Source organism: Panthera leo, chromosome A1 (assembly GCF_018350215.1).
Source record: "Panthera leo isolate Ple1 chromosome A1, P.leo_Ple1_pat1.1, whole genome shotgun sequence".
In the NCBI taxonomy this organism is placed as follows: domain Eukaryota; kingdom Metazoa; phylum Chordata; class Mammalia; order Carnivora; family Felidae; genus Panthera; species Panthera leo.
Genome location: NC_056679.1, coordinates 88,213,451 through 88,232,029, shown reverse-complemented (window position 1 = coordinate 88,232,029; position 18,579 = coordinate 88,213,451). Strand labels below are relative to the sequence as shown.

At 63.9% G+C, this 18,579-nt stretch overlaps 2 protein-coding genes across 3 annotated transcripts; both read left to right on the top strand.

Moving 5' to 3' along the window:
• The first annotated feature begins 82 nt into the window (after positions 1-82).
• On the top strand, positions 83-7,207 carry GUK1 (guanylate kinase 1). 2 transcript variants are annotated; one of them, XM_042931689.1, is made up of 9 exons: positions 119-229; positions 572-725; positions 4,405-4,518; positions 4,807-4,848; positions 5,571-5,667; positions 6,392-6,530; positions 6,616-6,700; positions 6,816-6,901; positions 7,014-7,207. In XM_042931689.1, exons 2-9 carry the CDS (start codon positions 680-682, stop codon positions 7,047-7,049), a joined length of 645 nt encoding a protein of 214 aa, XP_042787623.1. In that variant the 5' UTR covers positions 119-229; positions 572-679; the 3' UTR covers positions 7,050-7,207. The 2 variants fall into 2 exon arrangements, with proteins under 2 accessions (XP_042787615.1, XP_042787623.1); XM_042931681.1 differs by lacking the exon at positions 572-725 and having other exon boundaries at positions 83-229.
• Positions 7,208-15,404: 8,197 nt separating this feature from the next.
• Positions 15,405-16,676, top strand: GJC2 (gap junction protein gamma 2). Its single transcript, XM_042905338.1, has one exon. It carries the CDS (start codon positions 15,405-15,407, stop codon positions 16,674-16,676), a length of 1,272 nt encoding a protein of 423 aa, XP_042761272.1.
• Positions 16,677-18,579: the final 1,903 nt, after the last annotated feature.

Sequence of the window (18,579 nt, the reverse complement as noted above, 5' to 3'; positions counted from 1 at the left end):
CCGGCGCCGTACTATTACGTACTGACACGGCCCGGCGATGCTCAGTGACGTCGACCTCCGCGGGCGCCAGCGGGCCGGCTCGGCGCCGTGACGTAGGTCGCTGCGGACGGAGGCGGGCCGGCGCGGCGCTGACGTAGCCCCGCAGGCGGGCGGTGGAGGCGGCCTCTCATGCTGCGACGCCCGCTGGCCGGGCTGGCGGCGGCCGCCTTGGGCCGGGTCCCTTCGGACGGTGAGCAGCGGGCGGGCGAACGTCGGGGCGCGCGCAGGCCGCGGGGCTGGATCGGGGGCCGTTCGCGGTCAGCCCTCCCGTCGCACTGGTGACGCCTCTGTCGCGGAGACTCGGGGGTTGAGCACGCGGGGTCGTGCCCTGCGGCCCCTGCGGGCCGCCCCAGGGCTGGCCGGCCGCGGTCCCCGCGAGCAGAGCAGGGCAGTGTGCTTGTCCATGAATGTAGCTCGGCCCCTGTCACGGGCCGCCCTTCTCGCGTACGCGCGCGCGTTTCCGTGCAGCGCAGGTGCTTCTGGTAGCTGCTGCTCTCGTGTAGAGGAATTAAAAGCTGGTTCCCTGTGTTAGTTCTCAAAATGTAGGAGGGGATTCTCCTGGCTCGTGAAGCTCCAGACAGCTTGTAAATCCCCCGCGGCCTGAGGACCTCACGCTGGATGCCGTTGTGGACCCTGCTGCATGCGGAGGGGCAGAGAGGGGGAGCAGCCTGACACCCCTCCCCAAGGTGGGCCGCACAGCACAGCCGGAGACTCTGGGAGAAGAGGGTTCTGAAGGCCCGTCTGTGGCCGCCACGCAAAGCCCCCACAGTCTTCCCTGGGCTCAAGAAGGGAAACTCCTGGTAGTCTGGCTCTTTGTGCTTCAGCTCCCTCCTCCGAGGGCAAACCCAGGGGGGTCCTGGACAGATGGAGCTGGCCCCTCGGAGGTCTCCCGCACCTCCCCACCGCCCCCCGGGATTGCTGATTGCTGCGGGTTCCTGGCCTGCCCCCAGGGTCCAGCGCCCCGAGGCTGTGCGGAGCAGGGAGTTGGTGGCAAACCTTTGTGGCTTATGGGCGTCCTAGGTGGAGCTCAGCTTCCGTCAGTACCCGACGCTTTAGTCTGGGCTGCTGGAAACTGCGCGTGTGGTGTAATTAGACGCTACTTTGGGAACAGGAGAGGGAGTGAGCCTAGGTCATTGGGGGTGCTGGTTTGGGGAGGAGCAGGGAGGCAAGCCACGTCACTGTTCCACGGGGAGGAAGGGCAGCTGGGAGCTGAGGTGTTAGTGGCCAGTGTGGGGTAGGGCCCACAGGGTAGGGCCCATGGGGCAGGGAGGACACAGGCCAAGATGTAGCTGTATGAGTCCCCTACAAGGCTCCTGGGCAGCACACCTCCCAAGCGCGGACTTGTGGACATTCTTCTGTCAGTCTTACATATCCTGGACCATGGGCTGGTCGTGAGGGACCCCGGGGGTGGGGGGGACCCTGGCCTTCATCCCCAGGAGGGGCCTGGGATGCATGTGCTTTCCTATCTCACCACCCACGGCTGAGTGTGCCCCGTGCTGCCCCCTTGTGGGAACCTCCCACGTCAGCTGCACACAGCAGGCCCGCTCACAGCCCAGGTGGGGCTCTCTTCAGTCCTGGGAACACATTGTATGGCTGCTTCATCTTTGGCTGGAGCCAGTGGGGCAGCAGTTAAGAGGTATCAGTTTCTGGCAGTTCTGAGGGTTAAGACTCTCCATAGGTTTCTTTTTTGGCCACGCCCATGTTCCTTTTTTTTTTTTTTTTAAGAAGTGAACAGTTGGCTTCTGCTTTTTGCTGAGTGTTGTGTTGCCAAGAAAGAAGATCCAGACGATGGAAAGAGGAGCAGGAAGGGAGGGGGGGTCCTGATAACGATTAGGAGTGCAAGGACAAGACCCCAGTCTCTAGGAGAAGGATGGTCCCTCCCCTTGGAGGGCCTGGGCTCCTTCCTGCTCTCTAGTTCTTATGCCCCAGGCCCTGGCCAGGTGCCAGAGTCCTGCACAGTGTCAGACAGCCCAGCTTCCTCTCAAGGAGGGACTGGTCCTACCCCACTGGGGACAGGAAGTGGGGAAGAAGACATCAGCCACTTTGTGGGTCCTGAGAGCTATGTGGTTTCTCAGGGCCTCTTGGCTTGGTTGTACCCCACACACAGCCCTGCCCATGCAGCCTTTTTGGGGACAGGTATGACCAGCCCTTTTGGTCCAGATCCACTTGGGCGACCTCCTTCACAAGAGGACACACTTGAGTGTAGCTGGGGCCTTGGGGCCTCCAGTCCCATCCCAGCTGGATGTGCTCCTGTCAAAGGTGGCTTCTGTCAGGACTGTGCCACCATGGCCACTGGACATGGGGGCCAGGTAGTGGCCTGTGTTGGGGTGAGGGAGCTCAGTTCCGTGGGCCCCACGTCGGGAAGGACTTAGTGCTCTTGGCTGGCCAGACCCCACCCCTGCAGCATGGCCATGGCTGGCCAGATGGTGTTCCCACCCCACACTGTCAGGGTTTTAGCCCTTGAGGGAGGGCAACAGGGTGGTCTGGAGCCTGGGCTTGAGGGTCAGGTGGGGCCCAGGAGGATGCCCCTGCCGGGGGAGGCTGACAGGGAGTGGCATTGCTTCAGAGCCAAGCAGGCCACTCTTGCCTTCAGCCCACCCTGAGTGTGCACCTGCTGCCCATGGCATGGCGGCCAGTTCAGGCCGACGGGGAGGAGGCCTGGAGGGTGGGGCTCTGGGACACACACGCCTGGGACAGGGTGGAGGGTGGGGTGGTGAGTAAGACCGTGTGGCACTTCCATGTGTGCGGTCTGGCCCTTACTGAAGACGTGTCTCTCCTGGTGCGTTTGCAGTCCTGGGATGTCGGAGCTGCAGGGCTGGCACCACCGGGGAGTTTACCGCTGGGGGCTGCAGGGTGCTAGCAGGTGTGTGGGGGAGGGGGCATCCTGGGGCAGAGGCACCTGCCCCATGAGGTCCGTGGTGGAGAATCCCTAGAGGGAACACTCTGAGATGGGTCCACAGCTTCCCCATACATGTGCTGCTGTGAACAGGATCTGGACATCCTCCTGCTCAGCTCCCTGACCGCCGCCCTGCCCAGAGGAACTCGTGTTCCCAAGGCACCAACACACCACAGGCTCCCAGGAAGACCTAGGTGGAGGGCCAGGGCCAGGTGTGGGATGGACAGACCCCTCCCTCCACTCCCATCCCCAGACACACCCAGGGCTGTCCTGCCAAGGAGAGGGCAGCTGCAGTGGGCCTGGGCCTGTGGGCGGGAAGGCAGGACCACCAGAGTTCACTTGGGGGTCCAGTGGGATCCTTGCTGGGAAGGACACCTGGAAGAGGCGTCACCTGAAGGCGATGCTCATCAGCGTATTGACGGCTTCTTCCAGGTCCCTGCCTGTTATGTCTCCAGCAGAGGGTCCCTTTCCCCCCAACCATCCTCCTCAGGGCTTGTCCATAAGGTGAGGTGGTCTCAGAATAGCGGTGCTTTAGCCAGATTACTGTGTTGGCCTACATCGAGGATTAGGAGATCGGGGCCCGCCCAGGGACCTGCGGACAGGCCGCCCTGGCTGGGATACAGGGCAGCCAAGGGGAGTCTGCCAGCCACCTTGGGGGCCCCCAGATGGAGCCCTGCAGGGGTTGGCAGAGGAGGGAGCTGCACCAGCCCAGCACAAGTCCCCCTGGGTGCCCCTGTGCACCAGGAGTGCCCCAGCCCCCAAGTCTGCACCTGGCCCTGCTCACGTGTCCTGAGCACGAGGTGTCTGGGTGGGTGAGTTGAGGAGTGGCCTTTTCCTGTGCTCAGTGGGCGGGGCTGGCTGCCTTGGGAGGGATTTAATGCTCAGAGAGTGGGGAGCGAGCAGGGATTACCACCCCCTGCAGGCTCTTCTGGAACTGCCCCAGGCTGGTCCCTGAGTCTGCATCCCACCAGGAGGTGGGTCCTGCTGGGCATGCTAGGGGTGGTCGGGTGGGCGCAGAGCTGGGCGGCTGTCATCTGGAGCTCCCCCCCCCCTCCCTGTCTTGAGCCAAGTGCTAGGGGTGGTCCACCTGCCCAAGCATTGGAGGGGTGAGGAAGCTGTGGTCCCTTGGGTTCCCACGTCCCACTGGAAGCTTCCAGAACAGGGCTCAGGTGCTGCTTACTGACCGAGGCTGTCTTGGGTGTGGTGCTTGGAGACACAGGGATGGGGACCCTCCCAGGCTCCAAAGTCCAGGACTGCATGGCCAGAGAACTCACACATCTGTGGCTGATGTGTGTGACACCAGCTAGCCCCGGGTGAGGCACAACTAGGTTGGCGCTGGGTTCCAAGTCCAGCTCCATCCCAGTCCCCGGCTGACTTCACACAGGGTAGGGGGGGCACCAGCCACCCGCCCGCTTCCAGTTCTGGGTACATCCCTCAGGCCTCGCTGATCCCCTCTCCCTCACCCACAGGAATGTCAGGACCAAGGCCTGTCGTCCTGAGTGGACCATCGGGGGCGGGGAAGAGCACCCTGCTGAAGAGACTCCTGCAGACACATGGCAGCATCTTCGGCTTCAGCGTGTCCCGTGAGGCCTGGGTTGCAGGGGCAGGGGGCAGGAGGGTTTCAGGGATGCTGGGGGTAGGACCAGGCCGCCTGCTGACCCACCCGTGGGGTAGCCCCACACTGCACCCCCTGACCTGGGGCCCCCACACCCACCCGTTGGGGAGCCCCACACCACCCAGAGCCCCACACCGCACCCCCTGACCTGGGGCCCCCACACCCACTCGTGGGCTGAGCCAGGCCCTGCAGAGAAGGCCATGCATGGGTGTAGGGGCACCAGGTTCCCAGATTGGTCATAGGTGTTTGTTCCTAGACACCACGAGGGACCCACGGCCTGGAGAAGAGAATGGGAAAGGTGAGCTCCCCCCTTGGTGTCTGTCTCATCTGAGAGATGGACCCCCGCACAGGGTGGGCAGGCAGCATGCTGGCACCCAGGAAGAGATGGGGTGGGGGCCCCAATCTCTGTATAAGGTCCCTGAAGGCACCAGTCTTGACACACATGCTACTCCGCACATGGTCCTCTGATTGATGTAGACATCACAGTTGTGTACCATCAGGGTCCCTCTGATACTGCAGGTATCTTCTGTGTCTTAGTAGGATCATGGGAGTCCCCTGAACCTCCCCTGTCCAGGCCGGTAGTGTCCAGGATCCCCTGTCCAGGTCGGCAGTGTCCAGGCCCCCCTGCCCAGGCCGGCAGTGTCTAGGCCCCCCTGCCCAGGCTGGCAGTGTCCAGGCCCCCCTGCCCAGGCTGGCAGTGTCCAGGCCCCCCTGTTCAGGTCGGCAGTGTCCAGACCCCCTGCTCAGGTTGGCAGTGTCCAGGGCCCCCCTTCCCGAGGCTGGCAGTGTCCAGGCCCCCCTTCTGAGGCCAGCAGTGTCCAGGCTCCCTCTAGCCTTCCTTTGGAATCCAGTGGTTTCCAGGCTCTCCTCGGTGTCATGTGTGTGTTCTGCTCAGCGCCCAGAACAGCCCCTCCGTGTGGGGCGGACGGGTGCACCGGAGATGCTGGTTCTGGCCACACTTGGTGCCCAAGCCCCTGGTGGTCTGGCCATGGGCAAGGCTCAGATAGCCCCTCTTTGCAGATTACTATTTTGTGACCAGGGAGATGATGCAGCGGGACATTGCAGCTGGTGACTTCATTGAGCACGCGGAGTTCTCGGGGAACCTGTACGGGACCAGGTGGGCCACACTTGGCACCTCCACACCCTCCCAGGGGCTCTGCCTTCAGCTGGACGGGACCTCTGAGGGTCGTTTGGGCAGTTGGGAGTCAGGTCCCCAGCCCAGCCAGGGGTCGAGCTCTGCAGGCCCCTCCTCCCAGCCACCTCTGTCCACCTGGCCAAGCCATGGTGAGGTCCGCGGGCCCCTCTAGGGACTGGCGCTCAATGAGGACTCCAGCAATCTGGGTCTTCTAGGACCACAGGCTGTACTCAGCTTGCTCTCCCAGTAGTGGGCTGGCATGGGGGTGCCCCCCAGTCCCCAATACTTCTCTGCCAGCTCTTCCCACCCTGCTGAGAGGCCTACGTCAGCCTGTGTGCACATCCTGTTCGTGAGCCGCTGGCAAGGGTGAGCCAGAGACCCTATGAGACCCATTTTGCTCCATCCTAGGCTCTAGGTACAGCTGGACAGGACAGTGGGGCTGTGTTGGGTGGGTACCTGGTGCCCTGGGGCTGTGCAGTGAGCCCTCCTGCCGCTTCCCACAGCCACCCTCAGCCCAGCAGAGGGCCCAGCACACGTGTACTTCCAGAAAGGTGGAGGAGGTGCAGGGGTCCTGGTAGGTTTCTGCACTCATGTCCGGCCAGGCCCATGCCCTGCTGAGGCTCCTTGAGGCCGTGAGGGGCTGCTGAGCCCCAGAAGCCCCACTGAGCGTTTGCCGCCCCTCTGTCCTCCCCACTCTGTCCTCCAGCAAAGCAGCGGTGCGGGCTGTGCAGGCCATGAACCGCATCTGCGTGCTGGACGTGGACCTGCAAGGCGTGCGTAACATCAAGAAGACCGATCTGCGGCCCATCTACATCTTTGTGCAGCCGCCCTCGCTGGACGTCCTGGTGGGGGGTGGGCCTGGGCTGGGGTGGGGGGGGCGGGGCTGGGGGCGGGGCCGCCCAGACACCCTGACCCTCCCCTGTGCCTCAGGAGCAGCGGCTGCGGCAGCGGAACACAGAGACTGAGGAGAGCCTGGCCAAGCGGCTGGCTGCTGCTCGTGTTGACATGGAGAGCTGTGAGTGTGGGCACTGGCCACCTGCCGTCCCCCCAGGCTCCTCACCCACCAGGGAGACCCCCAGGGTCCCTGGTCACCAGAGATGACCCTGCCCTCCCTCTTCCCCCCTCCCCAGGCAAGGAGCAGGGCCTGTTCGACCTGATCATCATCAATGACAACCTGGACAAGGCCTATCAGGCCCTGGAGGAGGCACTGTCCGAGGTGGGCTCTGCAGGGTCAGGACTTCTCTGTAGTGCACGCAGGGAGAGGGGCTGGGACAGACGATGTGGCCTATCCCCTGGGCCCTCCTGATACCCTTCTCTCCCTGTGGCAGGAAATCAAGAAGGCCCAAAGGACCAGCCACTCTTGAGAGGGACTGCCAGTTGTGTCCTCCCCGTTGGGGACTCCGCTCACATCAGCCAGCACCTCCTCCCCTCAGACTGCTGTGTCTGGGGGACCCTGGCCTCCCCTTTCCCCCTCCTATGGGGGCCAGGCCCATGTCCTAATAAAAACTGCTGTGTAACCGTGTCCCTGAGCCTGTGGGTTGCCATCTTCAAGCCAGGGTGTTGGGGACCGGGCCATGCTGTCCATCACAGACCCCGACTCCTGGCCGCCCCCTCAGTGTGGGAGGCTAGCAGTTCAGTTCTTTCTGGCGTCTGCTGCTCTGGGCAGCCCACCCCCAGCTTCCCTGTGCACTGCCTCCCTGGGTCAGGGAGGTCAGTCTTGGGCGCTGGGTGGGGCCCTCATGGAGTAGATGAGGCTGCTGGAGAGCATTGCCTGGTGGAGGTACCCTGAGGCTGTGGGCAGTAGGACCTGGGGCTCTTCCTGCCTGAGCCCCTCCTGTCCTGGTCCCTGAGCTGGGCTGCAGTGGTGGCCCAGGATCTGATGTAGGAGGGAGCTAGAACCCTGCATCCTGGGGGCCTGTTTGGGCCTAGGGCTCCCCTCCACCTCGTGCGTGGTCTGCTGGGCTCCCCTCCACCTCGTGCGTGGTCCGCTGGGCCCAGAAAGGCCAGCACAGGGAGGACCCCTGGGGGCTCCTGTTGGGGTTCCCAGATTCCCGGAGTCTCACAAGACACCTGTAGAAGCCACCCTTCTCGAGTCAGGGCTGCTGTGGCTTTGCTGTGCTGGCAGGAGAGCTGCTGTCCCCTAGCCCTTGTCCGTGCCTATGCCACGCTTCTGTGGTGGGACCCAGACAATGGACACAGACTTGAGGTGGCAGGGAGTGGACAGGGAGGCTGGACTCTGTCCCAAAGCCCAGGTGCAGAGAGAAGGGCAGGTGGGGGCCTGGCCTGAATCTGAGGGCTACTGGACATCCCCACCCCAGGCCTGAAGGCAGGTGAGGCGGGGCCAGGCTGATGTGCAGAGGAAGGGGGGGCAAGTAGGGGAGGCCCCTTCCCTCTCTGGGCCCTGTCCAGCCCCAGGGACAATCGGGGATTCAGACCCCAGGCCTTGGGGGGAACAATGGAGCCCTTGAAGGCCCTCCCCCCGCATTGTGCTTGGTGGTGAGAGGTGGCCCTGGGTCGGGCCCACGACTCGTCCAGGCACATGCCCTGGGAGGGCCAGTGTCCGGCCGGCTGGCAGGTGGAAGAGCTCAGGGACTCACATTTCCTGGCCTGGAAAAGGTAGGGCACTGCCCAGGGGCCCAGGTGTGGGTGGCCCTCTGGTGCAAAGCGTCAGGCACCCTGTCTGTGGGCCCAGGCTCGCTTCTCCCGACAGGGCCCGCCCTCCGTTGTGGTGGGGGAACCTGAAGCCCCGGGGGCTGTGCAGGCCAGCTGCTGAGCAGGAAGGGAAGGGGTGCTCTTCGGACATTCCCCAGCAGCTGGGGCTCCTCAGGGCGCTGGTCCCACTGGCCCACGCCAGCCAGGCAGCTGCAGTGTGTCCAGAGGCTGGGCCTTGGGCCTCAGTCTGCTCAGGGAGGCTGGGGAGGCAGGCACACCCGGGTGGGTATACCTGTCCACCCAGCACACGGTTCCTGACCTGGCCTGGGGCCTCTTTCCCACAAGTCCTCACGGGTGCCTACTAGGCGTCGGGGGCCTCAGGGGTCACCGAGGGCAGACCAGACCCCTGTTCTCCAGGAGCGGCCCCCAGTGTGCCACAGATGTCGTGAGTGAGTCGTCTGGGCGGCCCAGGGGAGAATGGGGGAGAGGGCGGGTGGCCTGGGCAGGATGTCAGGCCAGGAGTGGCCCAGGCCTGTGGCAAGCTTATCCGGAGAGGGCAGGTGGGTGCAGCAACGGTGTGGGGCATGGGGTCTGTACAGGAGGGGCTGCAAGGGGTGTCCAGGACCCGGGAAGGGTGGCAGGAGCTGGGGAGAGGGGGGAAGGGAAGTGGAGGTACCCACCTGGCTGTAGAGGGAGCGCGGCCTCCTGCCCTTGTCGGTGGTGCCTGGGAAGGTCTGGAGGGTCCCAGAGCGGGGTGCCCTTGTGGTCCTGGCCGGCTCCCCACGCCCAGGGCTCTCTCCGGGCCTCTCTGCAGTGGTGGCCCCAGAATCACCATGACTGTGGGGCGAGGACCCCTCCCTTCCTGGGTTGCAGGGGAAGCTAATCAGAGGGGCCCTGGGTCCTGAGCGGGGAGTGTGGCGGGGGGGGGGGGGGGGGGGGGGGGGGGGGGGGGGGGGGGGGGGGGGGGAGGGGAGGCACTGTGGCCGCAGAGGAGGGCTGTCGTCAGCCTGGCCAAGCTCCCCCAGTGCATCCTGCCTCTGCTGAGCACCCATGTGGTGGGTCTGGAGGAGGGGCTTGTGTGTGTGAGCAGAGGGTGAGGTGGGTGAGTGTGCTAACGCTTGTGTATGCACCTGTGAACACGTGTGGACATCTGCATGTGGACTAGCGCTGAGTTGGATAGGAGGGCATCGGGAAGGCCCTAGGACCCTGTGAGGGTGGGGGCTTCATTCTGAGTGCACAGGGCTCCCTGGGACCCAGTCCTGTGGGCCTGTGACCCCAAGGGTGGGCTGTGGGGGTGGAACCTATAGGTGGAGTGAGGAACAGGAGGGGGCATGAAGGTAGCACCTCTGGGGGCTGGAGAGGGGAGGGAGAGGGGAACCTAGGGGATGGCAAGGAAGGGAGACAGGAGGCACCTGGGTGAGGGGCTGGGGAGGGGAGACAGAGGTGGGGAGCCTGGGGGAGGGCCTGGTGAGGGGAGACAGAGAGGAGCCTGGGGGCTGACCAGTGTCCACACTGACGGGGAGGCTGTGGTACCCTTGGGAGCTGCAGGGGGCAGATGAATGTGGCAGAGGGTCCCAGGTTTTGGGGACTGGGCAGCCTAGGGGTATGCAGTTTCCTCTGGGCCAGGTGGTCCAGGTGGAACCTGACTGGGGCATCAAGGACAGTGGTCCAGGGGCCCAGGGAGGGACATGCAGGACAGAACCCTGTGGAACAACCACAGAGCAGACAGGGGGAGACCTTGGGTGAGTCCCACGGCTGGGTGAGGCCCTGGGCTCTGAGCTAACGCATTCAGGGCCGTGCAGGTGGTCACATGAACAAAGGGCCACCCAGGGCTGGGGGTGCTTAGGAAGGGGCTAGGCTCTGGAGCTCCAAGGTCCCCAGGGAAGGGTCCCACTGCATATTCAGTGATTCTCAGCTGAGCATTCCAGCTGGGGGGGCGGGGGGGCTGGCAGCCCCACCTCAGTGGGAGGAAGCCCCGCCTGCCCTGAGAGGGGCTCCTGGGAGGAAGCTGGGTCAGGGATGGGAAGGAAATGGCTGGGCAGGCCCTGGCCCTCAGCCCCTTGCACACCCCCTCCACTCCCAGGACCTTTGTCCAGACCCAGGGGTGACAGGAGCTTGAAGTGCAGAGCCCACCAGCCTCCTTCGGAAGTCCTCCCTTCCCCCAGCCCCACTGCTGTCCCCTCCCAGATCCTGACACCCAGCCTGAACACTTGCTGATGGATCCCGCTGAGTGCGATCCCACCCACACCTGCTCTGAGGCATCTAATCTGAGCAAAGGCCCCTGCAAACCAGCACCCCTACACCCCCCAGGTGGTCACCCCTCCTTAGGATCAGGGTCCTCCCTGGGCCTGCAGCCCTAGGAAGCCATAAGCCAAGGTGTCTGTTCCCTGCCTGCAGCCTTCAGAGACATACCTGCCAGAGGTGGGGTGGGGGGCACACCGGGAAAAGGGGCTCCCACTGATGGGGCAGGAAGGTACTGCAGTGTGGTTATTTTACAGCCTCTCATCGGTGCACCGGTGTCACTACCACTGTCACTACCCTGTCATGAACATAAGTCCACGTTCTTTCTCTGTGTCCTTCTTCTGCCCTGGAGTCCACCAGGGGCACCAGAGCATTTGCCCTCCAGCTCCTCCAGCCCCCCAGGTACATGTGATTGTTTCTCAACGGTCCCCCCAGGGTTTCGGGAGGTATGTGGTCATCTCCCAAGCATCCCCGCAGGGTCTCAGGAAGCATCTGGTCATCTCCCAAGGGTCCCCCCAGGGTCTCAGGAGGTATGTGGTCATCTCCCAAGCGTCCCCGCAGGGTCTCAGGAGGCATCCTGAGTCTCCCAAAGGTCCCCCCAGGGTCTTAGGAGGCATCTGGTCGTCTCCCAAAGGTCCTCGCAGGGTCTCAGGAGGTATCTGGTCGTCTCCCAAGGGTCCCCATCCCGGGTCTCGGGAGGTATTTGGTCGACTCCCAAGCGTCCCCGCAGGGTCTCAGGAGGCATCTGGTTACCTCCCAAGGGCCCTCTCCCAGGGTCTCAGGCATGTGGTCATCTCCCGAGGGTCCCCCCACCCAGGGTCTCGGGAGGTATGTGATCGTCTCCTGAGCTCCACGCCCCCCCCCCCAGAGTGTCAGGCATGTGATCATCTACCAAAGGTCCACCCCAGGGTCTCAGGCACGTGGTTGATATCTGGTCATCTCCTGAGGGTCTCAGGCACGTGGTTGTCTCCTGAGGGTCACCCCATGGTCCCTCCTGGCATGTACTTTTCTGCAGGGTCTCATGTGACATTTAGTCATCTCTTAGGGTCTCCTTAAGGTCTCGGGTGGTATTTGTCTCCTGAGCGTGCCCCCAGGGTCTCAGTGGCTCGTGGCCATCAGGTCTCCTTGTCCACGCTGCCGGGTCCAGCCCTCAGTTCCCTTGTGATCACACCCCTGACTGTGTTGATGTCAGGTATCTGTAGCCGCCTCTACAACTGTTTCCTGTTGTCTCTCCATTACCTGGGTGCTTTCTGCGGAACACCAGGGCGTCTACACGTGTGCTACAAACCGGCCTCTCACTAGGGTGGGGACTTGGGCCAGCGTCCACTGTCCGTCCCTTCTTGCGGTGCCGGCTCTTTGGAAGGGCCCTGCCGAGGAATGGGGAGCCGTGTGGCATGGGTTGTATAAACTGTGTAGAACTCCCTTCTCTTCCACTTTAATTCGTTTAGTCGTTTATATCAGTACGGACTCACACTTATTTTATAGTCTGGTTTAGACGCTAGAGTCCAATCTGTAATACTGCCTTATTCCGCTATCACCCAGATAGGTGCAGCTTCCGACACACGGCGCTCCTGCGACGTGCTTCCGGCTCCCTCACTGTACGTGTGCGCGTGTGTGTGCGTGGCTGTGAACTCATGTGTGGGCGCGTACGTGAGCATGTGCGTGCTTGTGGGCATGAGTGTGCGTGCAGGCGTGCTCACGTGCGTGCTTTGTGCGTCGGTGTGCGCGTGTCGGTGCGTGGGCTCCCGCTTGTGGGCACCGGGGCGCACGCGTGTGCGTGCTTTGCGCATCAGTGCGCGCGTGGGCGTGCGCACGTACATGTTTGTGGGCATCGGTGCGTGGGCGTGGTCACATGCATACTTTGTGCGTCAGTGGGCGCGTGTCATTGCGTGGGCTCGCGCTTGTGGGCATGGGGCGCGCGCGTGTGTGCGTGCTTTGCGAGTCAGTGCGTGCGTGGGCGTGCGCACCCCAACTCATCGGCTCTTTGCTCTCCCGCCCAAGCACGTGCCCTGGCACCTTTCTTGTTCCCAACCTGGCACTGGTCGCTTCTCCAGGAGCACAGCGTCTTTTACGGAGAGTGGGACCGTGGTGCGTGTGTTTGCTGCTATGGATGTTTGCGCATCTCCACCCTGTCAGTTGATAGGCAAGGGAATACGTGTGTGTACAAACCCTGTCCACACTCGTGCCGGTGACATTCTCTAGGGAGCCATCTGTGTCATGTTCAGCTAACACGGGTTCACAACCAGGTCTCCCATGCTAACCCACGACCACATGGGACATTCCAGCAACCCCCCTCCGCCAGTCTACAACCCCCAAGCAGTGAGAACCCTAAATCTGATGGGTGCCGCCTGTGAGTCTCTGCCCCCCTCCCAAAAGCAGCCTGCCTCCCCCAGTGCGCAGGGGATGGAGGAGAGGAGCCTTGCTCCCTCCAGCTCCTGCTGGCCCGATTCTCTCCTGAGCTGAGGGTCTGGAGGGCTTGCTCTGATGTGCCCTCTCTCCAGGGCAAATCTCATCTCTGGGGCTCTGACCCTGTGGGCTTGCCCCCCAGGGCATTGCGCCGTTCCTCACACCTCCCGCAGGGTCTGCCCCAGTGCAGAGTTAGAGCTAGTCCAAGAGTCCCCCATGCAGGCCCCTCTGCTCGGTCATGGGCGTGGTGGGCACACATACACCCGGGAATTGGCACACCCTACAGTGAGGCTCCCCCACACGCCTAGAGCTGGTTGTTAAATACCACACACCAAGGGCTCTTCCTCTTTCCACTTCTGGGGCACCCTCCTGGCAGGAAGAGAAGAGGTGGAGGCCCCTCTGCCACCCCTTTCCTGGGTTCTTGTGGAGTGGGGCTGTGGGTGTCGGCCTCCGGTGATGTGGTCCGGGGCAGGGACATATACTGGAAGAGTTGAGGTTAGAACGAACGGGGGTGGGGGGGTGGGGGGGGGGGAAGAGTCACTGCCTTAGATGCGGGTTGGAGAAGGCAGCCTCGGAGGGCTGGGTGTGCATGTCTGTGTACCCGAGAGTGTGTGTGCATGTGCACCAGTGTGTTTGTTTATAATTGTGTGCAGATGTGAATGTGCACGCCTAGTGCTTGTACAAATATCTGAGTGAACCTCTGTACATTTGGGTTTTAAGTTTATTTCTTTTGAGAGAGAAGGGGGGGAGCAGAGAGAGAGGGAGACAGAAGGGAGAGAGAGAGAGAGAGAGAGAGAGAGAGAGAGAGAGAGGAGAGAGCATTCAAAGCAGGCTCCATGCTGTCATGGCAGAACAGGGCTCAAACTCACTAACTGTGAGATCATGACCTGAGCGGAAATCAAGAGATGCTCTACTGACTCAGCCACCCAGGTGCCCCAAACCTCTGTGCATTTGCTTATAAGTATGTGCACACACGAGCGTGCACGTGTGTCTGTGGGTCCATGTGCCCTGCTGTATGCACATGTGTGTCCGAGTGCATGTGTGGCTGTGCATTTGAGAAGCGCATGTGCCTGTGTGGCTCTGAGGGCGCTGCGCACAGATGTGAGGAAAGAGGGTCACTTCCCCAGGAACCCAGGCTGCCCCCTCTTCCTGCCCCCACCCACGGGGAGAGGCCCCAGCTGCATAAAGTGGAGCTTCCCGGAGCCCCTGCCCGCCCGCCTCTGCTGCGCCATCCCACACCTGCCCACGCTGCCTCCCGTGCCCATTCCAGAGGGAGGAGACCAGAAGCATTAGGCACCCCGGGGTCTCCTGTCCCCAAACTACTCAGCAGCAGGTACTGGCCTTGGTAGTGAAGGAGGTAGGGTGGGCGGTGGGAGGCTGTAGCCCCTCCCCCCTTCCTGGAGGCGCAGGGAGGTGAACGCAGTGGCCTTCTCTTCCCCGGCACGGGCCCACCCAGGGATCAGCTGATCTGCAAGGGGGCACTGGTCTGGGACGTGGTGAGTGGCCCCGCGGCTGTCTCCAAGTGTCACAGATGCCCTGGTGTCTGTGTGCCTCACGGACCGGTCTGTCCTGGACACATGCCTGGCCTCACTTGTCTTCCCGGAGGGGATGTCTGGGCCAGGAGACAGCAGAGGGCAGGGTGGTGTCGGGACTAGAGAGAAAAACAGCCCAGAGGGCTGGGCAGCAGCCTGGGGCCAGCAGTTCCCTTGGGGGGGCATGAAGTGTATGGGGGTCCCCTGTACAGACGGAGGAAGCAGGGTGTGGAGGAGGGAAGGGGGAGGGGTGCACTGCTGGGGGAGACTGGGGACAGATGGTTCTGGGCGGCCATGGGGCTCCAGGGGGTGGGTCTGGGGGGATGAGGGTCAGTGGGGGGAGGGGGGGAGGGAGTTGAGGAGCCCAGATCCTGGAGGCCTCCGGGATGCTGGGAACAGGACTCCATGAGACCCTCTCCAATGACCTGCGCGCTGCCTGGGTGCGGTCAGGGCCATGGATCTGAGCTGACCCTGAGTGGGGCTGGCCTTGGTTTCCCTTTTGGCCCCATGACCCTGTGGCTCTCAGGGCCTGGGGTGGGTGGGGTCCCCAGAGCCGGGGGAGGGGCGCGGCTTATAAGGCTCTGGGCTTTCTTGGGCGCTGGTGCTGCTGCAGGCTGGCTGGTGCCCAGTTCTGCTCACGGAGGCCCTGGCTTTTCCCAGTATCCATTCCCAGGATGCGGCCAGGACTGGGGGGGGGGGGGGGGGGGGGGGTGGGCACGGCGCTCCTGGAAGGGCTAGGCAGAGTCCCAGCTCCGGGCGCCCGAGGTCCGCCCCCTCCCTATCCTCCCGCGACGCCCCCCCCTCCGCGTGCGCCCCTCCTGGCCGACGGTCCGTCTCCCCCTGAGGTTGAGCTCTGCTCCCGCTCCGCAGGTCCCACCCCCCGCCCCTATGACCAACATGAGCTGGAGTTTCCTGACGCGACTGCTGGAGGAGATCCACAACCACTCCACGTTCGTGGGCAAAGTGTGGCTCACGGTGCTGGTGGTCTTCCGCATCGTGCTCACGGCTGTGGGCGGCGAGTCCATCTACTCGGACGAGCAGACCAAGTTCACGTGCAACACGCGCCAGCCGGGCTGCGACAACGTGTGCTACGACGCGTTCGCGCCCCTGTCCCACGTGCGCTTCTGGGTCTTCCAGATCGTCGTCATCTCCACGCCCTCCGTCATGTACCTGGGGTACGCCGTGCACCGCCTGGCCCGCGCCTCCGAGGAGGAACGCCGCCGCGCGCCCCGCCGCCGTCCGACCCGCGCGCCCCTGCCGCTGCCCCTGCCGCCCCACCCCGGCTGGCCCGACTCCGCCGGCCTGGGCGAGGAGGAGCCCATGCTGGGGGGCCTGGGCGAGGAGGACGAGGAGTCGGGGGCGCCCGAAGGCCTGGGCGAGGAGGCCGAGGCCGAGGACGCGGGCGCGGCCAAGGGCGCAGGCGGAGACGCCAAGGCGGCGGGGGCCCCGGGTCCCGCCCGGCAGCACGACGGGCGGCGGCGCATCCAGCGCGAGGGCCTGATGCGCGTGTACGTGGCCCAGCTGGTGGCGCGGGCTGCCTTCGAGGTGGCCTTCCTGGTGGGCCAGTACCTGTTGTACGGCTTCGAGGTGCGGCCTTTCTTCCCGTGCAGCCGCCAGCCCTGCCCGCACGTGGTGGACTGCTTCGTGTCGCGGCCCACCGAGAAGACCATCTTTCTGCTGGTCATGTACGTGGTCAGCTGCCTCTGCCTGCTGCTCAACCTGTGCGAGATGGCGCACCTCGGCCTGGGCAGTGCGCAGGACGCGGTGCGCGGCCGCCGGCCCCCGCCCGGCGCCCCCGGCCCAGCGCCGCGCCCGCCGCCCTGCGTGCTGCCCGCCGCGCCCACCGGCCTGGCTTGCCCGCCCGACTACAGCCTGGTGGTGCGCGCGGCCGAGCGCGCGCGCTCCCACGACCGGGACCTGGCGAGCCTGGCGCTGCAGGCGCTGCGGGACGGGCACGCGTTGGAGGACCGCGAGAGCCCGCCGTGCCCCGGCCTCCCCGCGGCCGCCCGGGGGCCCCAGCGGTCCGGCGCCCCCGCCTCCGGGTCGGGCAGCGCCACGTCGGGGGGCACGGGCCAGGGCAGGCCGGGCGCCAAGCCCAGGGCGGGCTCAGAGAAGGGCAGTGCCAGCAGCAGGGAGGGGAAGACCACGGTGTGGATCTGACGGCCCGCCCCTGAAGTGGCCCAATCCCCTGCAGGCCACGGCTGGGGCGGGGGGCTGGGGCTCTGGGGGAAGGCCAGGGCGCAGGGCGAGGAGCACCACCTGCCCTCTCTTTCTCCTCCGCCTGCTCCGGGCCACCCGGGAGGGGCGCCAGGTTGAAGGCATCACCCGCTCAGCGTCACTGCCCCTCCCTGCCTGAGGTCTCCCCTCTGTCCAGGGGAGAAGGAGGAGGAGGGACCTGCGAATGGTCCCCAGCTCTGATCCCTAAACCCGGAAGGGTTTATGGGACTGTGGCTGCAGGGGTGGGGGCAGTCTGAGCCTCACCTGTGTGCGTTGGGGGGGGGAGGGGTCTTGGCCCTCTCCTCCCCCACCCTGCTCCCCTGATCAGCCCATGTGTGTCATGGCGGGCCCGGCGTTCGTCCATACAGCCTGCAGCAGCAAATGGGGTTCCCTCCCAAACCCCCCACCTCCATCCCCAATCCACTTCCTGTTTCCTACAGAGCTGAGAGCACTCCTAGGTCTTTCTGGTACAGAAGGGGAAACCGAGGTCTGGACGGGAAGGGAGGGACAGAAGGGGAGTGCCGCATCATCCTGTGGGAGGGGGCAGCCCCCCCCCCCCCCCCCCCCCAGTTCCCTCCTGTGCTGAGGCCCTGGGGTGGATGGAAGGGATTGCACTCTCTGGAGCTTCTGTACCTCTGTGGTTCGGCCCCTCCCCCTGGGACAGACTGTGGTTCTGCAAAGAGGCCTCTAGCCTGTTGCCAGGGAGTGCTGGGACTCCGGTTTGGGCCATTCTGGGGGATGGGGATCCTGGCTCCTATCTACCCCTTCTCTGCCTTCCGTCCCCCTCCCTAATTCAGACACAGCCGCCAAAGCAAAGGAAACAAAATAAAACTAACTTTTGTTTACAACTGCGTGTTGTGTGTGCATGTGGGGCATGCACACACGTAGGTTGTGGGTGCACACATGTATGTCTACCCTGGCGTGCGCATGTGTGTGAGTGTGCCCGGGTGTGGTGTGTGTACATGTATGTGTGCGCACACGCGTGTGAGTGTGCACGTTTATGTGTATGTCTGCCATGGCCCTACTGGGACACCTGACTCAGCTCCAGTCTGGCTGGAAGAAGCAAGGCCCAGGCCAGTTGGGTGCCTTTCAGTGTTGGGTAGTGGGAAGGGCGGGGCTGGATGGGGGGCACAGCCGAACACACAGATGGTGACAACAAAGAACACAGCCTGGCGCACATACCCAGAGCCTAAGTTCAGCCTACAGTCACAGGCACGAAAGGCAGAGTACAGTGGATGTCATTATGTGGACGCTGGTCACAGCTTGTAGCGTGAAGGGCGGAAGTGGGCACACAGGTGGGGAACCCCATCGCTCTTGACCCCAGTGGTCCCCCAGTCCCCTTCAGGCCCAGAGCACCCCTCCTGGCCTGCAAACCCTCTTTGGTGTACCCAGACCAAACTCCGATCCCAATGTCAGCCTGCCTCTGATGCCAAGAGCACGCTGGGTCCCCTGGAGGAGCCCTGTCCCAGGGAGTCCCATAGAGCTATGCCAATCCAGATTCAGAGCAGAGACACACCTTGCATCTCCAAGACAGAAAGGCTCATGTGACCGGCAGTGTTGTCCTGGGGGAGTCAGGGTCTCTGTGTGTGGCTCAGGCCTCCTCACAGCACGGTGACTCAAGAGTACCTGGCAAAGGCCAATGACTCTTATCAGCAGCCCCCAAGTGACACCATTTCCACTGCAGCCACAGGCCTGTGGGATCCAAGAGCAACCAGGATCCTTCTGGGACCACCAGGGTTACATTTTAAGAGGTACATGTGGGATAGGATCTCTGTGGCCTCATGGAGAATGCCATCAGCTACATGGACCCTGCAAGGCTTAGTCAGCTGTGCCCCCCCCCCCCCCG